This window comes from Vitis riparia, chromosome 8 (assembly GCF_004353265.1).
Source record: "Vitis riparia cultivar Riparia Gloire de Montpellier isolate 1030 chromosome 8, EGFV_Vit.rip_1.0, whole genome shotgun sequence".
In the NCBI taxonomy this organism is placed as follows: Eukaryota; Viridiplantae; Streptophyta; class Magnoliopsida; order Vitales; family Vitaceae; genus Vitis; species Vitis riparia.
The window spans coordinates 19,317,734-19,327,009 of NC_048438.1; the positions used below are offsets into that span (position 1 = coordinate 19,317,734).

At 31.2% G+C, this 9,276-nt stretch overlaps 1 protein-coding gene across 1 annotated transcript; it reads right to left on the bottom strand.

Annotated features, from left to right (window-relative positions):
- Positions 1-3,786: 3,786 nt before the first annotated feature.
- LOC117919849 (nudix hydrolase 16, mitochondrial-like) lies at positions 3,787-9,276 on the bottom strand. The gene is made up of 4 exons (XM_034837127.1): positions 8,755-9,276; positions 6,507-6,621; positions 6,025-6,108; positions 3,787-4,559 (listed from the first exon to the last, which is right to left on the bottom strand). The coding sequence occupies exons 1-4, from the start codon at positions 8,823-8,825 to the stop codon at positions 4,281-4,283; spliced, it is 549 nt and encodes a 182-aa protein (XP_034693018.1). The 5' UTR covers positions 8,826-9,276; the 3' UTR covers positions 3,787-4,280.

A 9,276-nucleotide genomic window follows, 5' to 3' on the forward strand; every position in this document is an offset into this window, starting at 1 on the left:
AAAACACAAAAAATTGTTCTTAAAAACTATTTTCAACCTGTTTTTAATATAAATTTTATATCTATTGCTTTGTTTTTAATCATTCTACATATTTATAAAATTATTTTTTAAAAATAATCCTCAAAAAATAATAGAAAATAACCAAAAAATGTTATTTAAAAATACCATTTTTTCTATTTTTAAGAATATAAAATAGAAACATAAAACAATTTTTGATTACTAAACAAGTTTTTTTGTTTTTTTGGTTCTGGTGAATAGAAAACCGTTCTAAAAAATAGTTACCAAATAAATCTTAAATGTTTATTTGATAATTATTTTTTAAAACAATTATCTATTCTTCAAAATAAAATAGGAAAACACGTTTGGTAATTAGAAAACTATTTTTTGTTTTCTATTATTAAAAACAAAAAATTTAATTTTTGTTTTATATTCTTAAAAACATAAAATATGATGTTTTCATAAAACATTTTTGAATTATTTTTAGTTATTTTTACTTATTTTTTAAATTCTTTTAAGAAATAATTATAGAAATATGTAGAATAGTTAAAAATGAAGTACTAGATTTTTAAAAATAGGTTATATTTTAGGTTTTAAAATAAACTTTTTTATAAAAAGTATTAGAGGTATGCACAAAAATAAACAATGAGTGTATCCCACGGTTTTCTACCTGACTCGCTTTGTTTTCCAGATACGAACAAGCCATACCTTGCAGCCACATAACGTGGTCTTATCATTCTTGACCATAGACATAACCAGACATTTTCCGAGTTCATTTGTTTGGGTTTGAAAAGAATGAGGTGATAATTTTAAACGTTTTAATTGAGGATTTATAATCTAAGATTTTTCTAATCTCATCAATTGTCAGAATTTTCTTTCTCAAAGTAATCATGAATATTTCTAGGATAATATTAAATATTTGATTTAAAACAGTGGCTTGCTAGACAAAAGGCCAAGAAAAAAAAAAAGAGCTTCTATATGACATGACATCTAACATTGGATTAAAAAAAGAAGAAGAAAAAGCATAAGTTATTGAAATGACATAATTAAGAAAAATATTGGTCGAATTAGAGATACTAATTATGTGTTTGTTCATGTTTTCAAGAATGGTTTTCTATTCTAGTTATTGAAAATAAAAAACATGAAAATTTTGTTTTTTTGTTTTTTTGGTTTTGGTGAATAGAAAACAGTTCTCGAAGAAAATAGTTATCAAATAGATACTAAATGTCTATTTGATAGTTATTTTTTAAAACAATTATCTATTCTTCAAAATAAAATCGAAAAACATGTTTGATAATTAGAAAACTATTTTTTGTTTTCTATTATTAAAAACAAAAAATTATTTTTTGTTTTCTATTATTAAAAACATAAAATATGATGTTTTCAAAAAACATTTTTGAATTATTTTTAGTTGTTTTCACTTATTTTTTTAGACTATTTTAAGAAATAATTATAAAAATATGTAAAATAATTAAAAATGAAGTACTGGATTTTTAAAAATAGGTTATATTTTAGGTTTTAAAATAAACTTTTGTTATAAAAAATATTAGAGGATGATTTTTAAAAAATTGTTTTCAAAAACTGTTTTTGAAAACAATTATCAAATAAAACTCAAGCAAAACAAACATTTTGTTACGGGAGATAATTGAATTTTTGGGAGATGCTGCTTCAAATTGGGGATAAGTTTGTTGATAAATGTTGAATTATTTCAATTTTCTGCCTACTTGGATTTTATGGTTTAAGATGTATATCATGCCCTAATACCCCCTCATGCTTGGCTCCATAACCGTTGTGAGAGATGCAGACTACCACACATTTATGAGAGAACTTTTAGTGAGCATTAGGAATATTTAAAAAAAAATTAAGATGCATTTGTTTTTTTAACTTTTTACTTAAAAGCAAGTTGCTTTTAAATAGTTTATTTATTTTTATTTTCTGTTTATTTATTATTTATTTTTATAATTTTTTACTAAATAAAAATAACAAAATATTTAACTTTTTTTTAAATCCTAGAAGTAACCTGTTAGGTTTATTTTAACACTTAATAAATAAATAAAAATATTTAAGATTTATTTTAAAAACAACCTGTTGAAACAAATTATAAATATACTATTTTTCTTGTCAAAAAATTATTAAATAATTTTTTTAAAAAAAGTTAGAAAGCAATTGTTGATTTAAAAAAGGAAAAAAGAAAATTGTTTAAACAAACAAATTATAAAAAGACACCTTTTTGTCAAAAAATTATTAATTATATATATTTTTTAAAGTTAGAAAGCAATTGTTGATTTACAAAAGGAAAAAAGAAAATTGTTTACACAAACAAATTATAAAAATACACTTTTTTTGTCATAAAATTATTAAATATATATTTTTTTTAAAGTTAGAAAGCAATTATTGATTTAAAAAAGAAAAAAGGAAAATTGTTTAAACTTAATAATATAAAGTGACTTAATAATTCAATTCAAATCATTAAATAAATTAAGTATGTTTAGTAAAATAACTTAATAGTATGACTTAAAGTAAAAAATAATTTTAAATAATTAATTTGTTCTTAATTTCATTTTTTTTTTAAATTATTCTTGTTTATCTTAATTACCTCTACAATTTTTTTTTGTAATTCTATGACCTCTATTATTACTTGATATCATTTGTCCTAATTATAATTTATAAAGATAAATATGTCAATTTGATAGTTTAAAAATTAAATTTTATTAAACAATCTTAATATTTAAAATAAGAATTGAATAAAAAGTTTTAAATCTATAACTTAACTAGAATTGAATTTAAAATTAATTTAATTTATTAAGTAATAAATATTATATTTTACTAGACACCCCATAACTTTGGGGTCAATGATAAAAAAGATAAAAGATTTTCCAATTTGAAATTTTGTCTTTTTTTAATACTTTCCAGTGTCCACTTCATAGAATTTTAGCTGGTTACATTGAAATTATTGATCATCAGCAACAATATGAAGGATAGACGTCCCATTCTAAACTCATAGACTCATAGTCCCTATGAAAATCTAAAGAAACGGCCAAAAGATTGCGCTTTAATCATTTCAGAAAATATGTGAATGTAGAGGATGCCGTGCATTCAAATCCAAGTAAAAAGAAGTAGGAACAATCTACCGCAAGCAGCAGTCATGTCCACATTGTGAAAGTAAGAATGGATCAATTTATGTGTGGGATAGGTTCCCAATCAAGCAGGAATGAGAACCGTTGTGACAGGTATATTGCATATAAAAATATGGTTGGAGGGTGTCCACCTGTACAGCTAGAAGTCAGCCATGGCCAATTTCATTTGAAGGTTGGAGGAGCATGGGAGCATGATGGAGACCTGAGGGCGAATGTATCCATGCATCCGGAGACTAAAATTTAAAGAGATGATGTGAAGGGGGGGGTCCCCCTCCCTCTCCCTCTTCTTCCTTTTCTATTCCCCACAACTATACGGAGAAGTGAGCCAAAAACAAGAGGCCTGGGTCCCCCATTTGTCCTCCCCCTTGTCTTACAGAAATGAAAAATGGTATAAATTCTCGGGAGCTCAGAGACGTATGAAAGCTCCTATGTATTTATGGAGACGTGGGAAGTAGAACACAGGCGTAACCGTACAGCGTTTTGAATTTCATTTCAACAGGTAAATTAATATCTGGACTAACTTTGCTTGTCAGGTTCAATTAAAGTGCTGTATATTTTGATTTTCGTTTCTTTTTTTTTTTTTTTCTGATCAAAACTTTTAAGAGGAAAGGGAAAGAAGGACAGAAGAAAAAGCAGACATGGTACTGGAGAATTGCTGAAAACAGAGACAAGAGCATCCTTGTCCCGTGCCTGTTTTTGCAGGTCATTCCTGTTTCATCCGGCTCCAATAATTGAAGCATACAAACAAAAAAAGTGGCTGCACATTGGGATGCCCCTGCTCCTTGAGAAAACACACACATACAGACGTTGCAACCACTGTAAAGAAATGGGGGCATGCGCCCGTAACCCGGGCCATGTGGGTGAGTTCCATTCGGTTTGATCACCAAAATCAGTGATCTTATAAGTAAAGGCGTTTACACCTTTGCTGGCTATAGGAGAAGATATATGAGAATTTCTTTTAATTTTTTTTCATTATAACTTGAAACATGTTCAATAAGTCAGTAACGAGACTAGAAATGAATGTCAGGGGAAACAAGCAGAGAAATACGACCTAAAGAGGAAGACCTTACCTCCTACTGAAGAGTCAAAAAGGGTAAAGGTACCATGTCAACTTGAGACAGGTGCCTTTCTCAGGGAAGAAAGAGGTTAAGAAATGTGAATGTCCTCTTCCTTACCGTTAATTTTTAAGTGATCATCATGCCACTTGGAGAAACCTTCCTCAAGGGCCTTTCGCATCCATGGATGTCGGCAACACTCAATAGCTTCAGGAATCGTTAGCCAACTTCTCTCGCGAGTGCTTTGTTCTGGCCAAGATGGGAGCTCCTCTTTTACGAGCAAAGCAAACATGGCAGCTTTGCACAATCCTTCAGGACAAGACTCATCTTGGAGGGTTTTGCTCTTAAACAGGTAGCACCCCAGGAAATGCTGAAAACCATAACACCTTTCATGAGCTAAAGAAAATCTAAGAGGTAAATCACATTGTGTGGGAACTGCATCACAATGGCATTAAAAAAACAATCCAGTAGTGAAGATGAAAAAAAAAATTCCAAGAGAAATGGGGATAAAAAAGCCAAAACAAATTCCAGAACAACCTCATTGCAACTTTTGTCTGCATTGAAAAATTATCATGAATGCAAAACTAAATTGTTTTCCATTTCTCTACCGCTCATTAGAACCGTTGAGTAAATTCAAATATCAATCACCCCAACCCCAACCCCAAACCACCACAACCACCACGATAACAAATCAATGATGATGAATAATAAACAAACTATGTAGGACACTACTTTTTTAGAATTGGCATGTCTGGCATTTATTAATATGGAGCCTGTTGTTTGACTATGCCCACCTGGACACTTGCTAGAAACCATCCACCTTTATTTCCATTTCTTTGTAGAGTTCATTAGCATGGTCAAAGTAAAAAAAACGTTTACAGCACAAATAAAAGCCAAAAGGCACCCAATCACACCCAAACTACCAGCACTGGGAAAAAGTAATAATGATGATAAATTAAGACAAACTACGACTTTTATTTGGTTTTTGACTAAGTCTTAAAGCAAGTTGTTTTAAGATAAAAGTAAAATAATAATCATAATAATAATAAATTGAAAAAAATCACTTTTTTTATTAAGACAAAATTGTCTTAGAAAAAGTGATGAGTTAAAAAACAAACTTTAAAAATGGTTCAAGTCTTAAACCGATTTGCCTAAAGAAAACAAACAACTTAATACTTGACACTACTAAATTATATTTAAAGTTAAGCTAAATTAAGATCTATTAGATTTAAGACCAAAAAAAAAAAAGCACATCACACTGTAGTCTATAGAATGGTAATTTTTTAGGGTTGGTGTGTCAAGACACTTGTTCACATGAAACCAATTGTTGAAAACAACTTGGATACTTGCAAAAACGACCACCTTTATTTGCTCAGAAAATAAAAACATGGATTCTAAGAATTCGATGATTGATTGGCATTAAGATCATTACATTACTTCTTAGCTTATGAGCATGAATTTCGAACTATGTTTGTGGTTGACTGCCTGTACATACACATACACAGCACATAAATAATAAACCCTTTAGGCACTCACTCACGATTGTCACCTGTACCATAAACTATAATAACCTCTTCTCTTGTTGTTCTTCTCCCATTAATAAGTGAGTGAGCACCCGACGGTGCTCACGAACGCTTAAGAAAGGGAGTTTACTAAACTAGAGTAAAAGAGTTGCTATCGCTAAGCCTCTAAGAAAGCAAGAATATTACATTAAGATTAAATGTTGAGAAAATATTGAATCTTGTGCTTGTTTAAAAAAAAAATTATTCTAAAATGTCATAACATTTAGGAAGTTAAACTCATTGATAGAATAAAACAAAATTATAAATTCCTACCTTTAAATCACCCCGAACTCCAGCCTCTTCCAAAGCTTCACGTAGTGCTGCCTCCTCAACAGTTTCATCATTTTCCCAGCCACCCTATGATGAAAATAAGTGGCAAAGACATGAATAGAAACAACATCTTATTAACTCTGATTCTTTTTTCTGGAGAAAAATGAAAAATGAATATTAAGCATGCATGTCCCAATCGATGACTCTCAGTTATAATCAACACTTACTGTGCATTATGCATATCATTAACACGCCACTTTCATAATAGGATTTCAGACAAGCATCCATTAAAAAAAATTACAAGTTTAATTCAAGTGAATACATAGAATTCATTTCAAATTTTTAAGGAAAAAGACTACAATTTAGACAATTATACAGTTACAGGAATCGTCCAAATTAGAAAACTATGATTAGAAAAAGAGATGAAAATAATAACAATATACACACCATAAGTAAAATATAAACACAATTTTCAGATTTTTTACCTTTGGAAAGAGAAGGCCAGGGCCACTAGTTGAGTTGATCATTAGCACCTCAACGATCTTCTGAGATGCAGCACCATTGCTTTCAACAGAATTTCTATACTTAAAAGGAATACACCTACAACAAAATTTTCAGTTAGATTTTAAAATTTTATGGCTAGTTAGAGCTTAATTAGCAGTATACAAGACTAGACTAAAGCTACAAGCTCATGACTATTGAACTTAACATAGAAAAACTCTATAGGAAAGAATATCCTGGTTAAAAAAGGAAGCACAAACTATCTTCATGACAAACATTCTAGGGTCTTATCAACTATGAGGGCAAAGAATCACTGCCAGCAGTAGGATATATATTTTTTTTTTTTGATAAGTAAAGCCAGCAGTAGGATATGATCATTCTCAAAGGAAAATTGATCCAAGTTTCTAAGGAGTATGAATCCCACGTTAGTAAACTACTTGAATGATGCTCTCTCATATCTTGGGACAATGGCAATCTCAATGACCTAGTTAGCAAGTGCCAGGCAAAGCTCTTAAAGGTCGATTCAGCAATATTTTGAGGCTTCACTCAACTGTGGTTCCCTTATAAGCTAATCTGCATGGCCAATATTTGCTGATAATGAGAGGAGAAGACTGGAGAGAAAATTCATATTTCTATTCCACTTCAATTTTACCAGGACTCAATATATGGGGCACACTTACCATATAGCCACTGTAAAACTGCATTTTAAGCTAAATCACACCATTGGATAAAGAAAATCAAGATAAGTCATGGAAGTGCAGATGTAATGACAGAGAGTAATATAAAGCCCCGCGCTAACAGAAGCACAGTGGAGAATAACCAAGACTGCAGTGATTCCTTCTTCAAGAAATGAAGGAGGAGTTTCAGATGCGGGTTTTCGAGAAAAACAACAAAGTTCTAGCCCTTAGAAGGTATCAAGGTTTGGAGCACACAGAAGAGAGTTCTAGTATATGTTTAAAATTTTGATAGAAATCCTTGCAAAATATATAAATTTTTTTTGGTAGGAATAGATAATTTTTGCACAAAGAAGAATTACTTATAACATTTTTCTTGGAATTTGGAAATTTGACAGAGAGACATGTTTTCTACAACATTTTGAGGCTAAAATTTCTAATCATGAACAGTTTCATGCTATCTTACATTGTGCCATACATGTTGAAAAACCTTTCCAAGAAGGGCTAGTTTCTACACCAAATAATATTGGGAAGTGAGGCACATGGATGTCCTTACAGTTTATCGATGAGTAACGGGGTATACCATTGTCACTGTGATACAGAAAAGAGATTATTTTACTTGGCATGCTTGTGGACACAAACAAATATGATATCAAGGGATTATGAAAAGTGCTTTTTGCGTTGCTTGCATTTTCTGTTGTGTTTTGTGTGAAAAAAATTACATACCTAAAATAAATACTCAGTAACTACAGCCTCTTCTGATTACATATAACAAAACCAATTCAAAAAAACATAAATTAGTTTTTTTTCCCTCTTTTCTTTGGTCTTTCTCAAAAGCAAGGCAATTTTGTTTTCTAATATAATAAAAACTAGGAGGCATACATAAGTTGCTAAACTCCCAGAAAGAGAGGAACATGGGTTGTGGTTATTCCCCTTTTAGGGGGTCAGGTTGCCTTAAATTGAGGTGAAACCATCCAACATGTATAATGGAATATAGGCATGCCATATACCAACCATCTCTAGCTTCCCAAACACTAATCTTCTCCAATTTTAACTTCGTAAGTTACAGTAATTGAGATAGATTCAGTAAAATACTCCAAAAAAAAATCCTTCCAATATCTTTCCTTTAGACCTTTCATCTAAATTATGATTCACATTCATTTCAATTGTTATTCAAATATTCGAGACCTATGATTTACCCATACAAAATTTAATCCCTACGCTCGTTTGATTCATTTCTTTGGCGAAGTCTTTGTCCTTTGGAATACCCAAAAGATATCAACAGCATTTTCTTAAGAAAATGCAGACAGGAAAAAAAAAGAAAAAAAAAAAGAGCATATGTGCTGGTAGTGCTTAGTTGGGTATCGCAGGCTGAAAAACCAAAATCGAATATCAATGTAAAAGCTTGCTTAAAAGATCCATTTACAGAGGAAAAAAAAACCTACAACATTCCCAAATCTCACATATAAACAATCACATTTGCATCTTAATTGATAAGAAAAAAGGAGTCCAAATTGAGAAGGAAAGAGAAAAAAGAAAAAGAGAAAGAAAAAATTACCCGGCAACCAGGCGGCAACCATCCTCATAGCGCTGCTGATGCCGACCAGTACGGGCTACCAATTCAGACATTTGAAAAAGCAACCCTTTTCTCTATCACAAACCCAACAACAATAACACCCCGGACAACCCTTGAATTGTATCACAGGACTCTAAGCCAATCCCAATCACCATCCTCCGTTCTCAATCAATCAATAAATCGAAACCAAAACAAAAACCACTATTCGCCTTAACTTTTTACGCATCCCCAGATGAAAGGTTGTCGGCATTGTTCAAATTTCTGAAAATGTTGAAACGCACCGCCATCAACCGACTCAAGAGGTGGTCAGACTGAAATCGCACAGAAAGAGAGGGTGACAGAGGTTAGGTTGTATGTGTTTTGTTGGTATTTGGGTGGGCGTTTGGAGAGAGGGAAAGAGAGAGAAAGGAGTAGCCAACAGGAGGGAGCATGGATCGGGCTGGTGGAGAAGGGGAAGAAGTCAGCCTTGTAGATGATGGTCGGTTACGTTGGTAAACCTAGTTT

Excerpts from the sequence above, each read along its gene's own strand:
- LOC117919849 (XM_034837127.1), bottom strand. The coding sequence starts at position 8,825 with ATGTCTGAATTGGTAGCCCGTACTGGTCGGCATCAGCAGCGCTATGAG. Across the intron at positions 6,109-6,506 it reads CTGGCCTTCTCTTTCCAAAG|GGTGGCTGGGAAAATGATGA; the intron begins GTAAAAAATCTG and ends TTTTCATCATAG. Across the intron at positions 4,560-6,024 it reads GAGTTCGGGGTGATTTAAAG|CATTTCCTGGGGTGCTACCT; the intron begins GTAGGAATTTAT and ends TATGGTTTTCAG.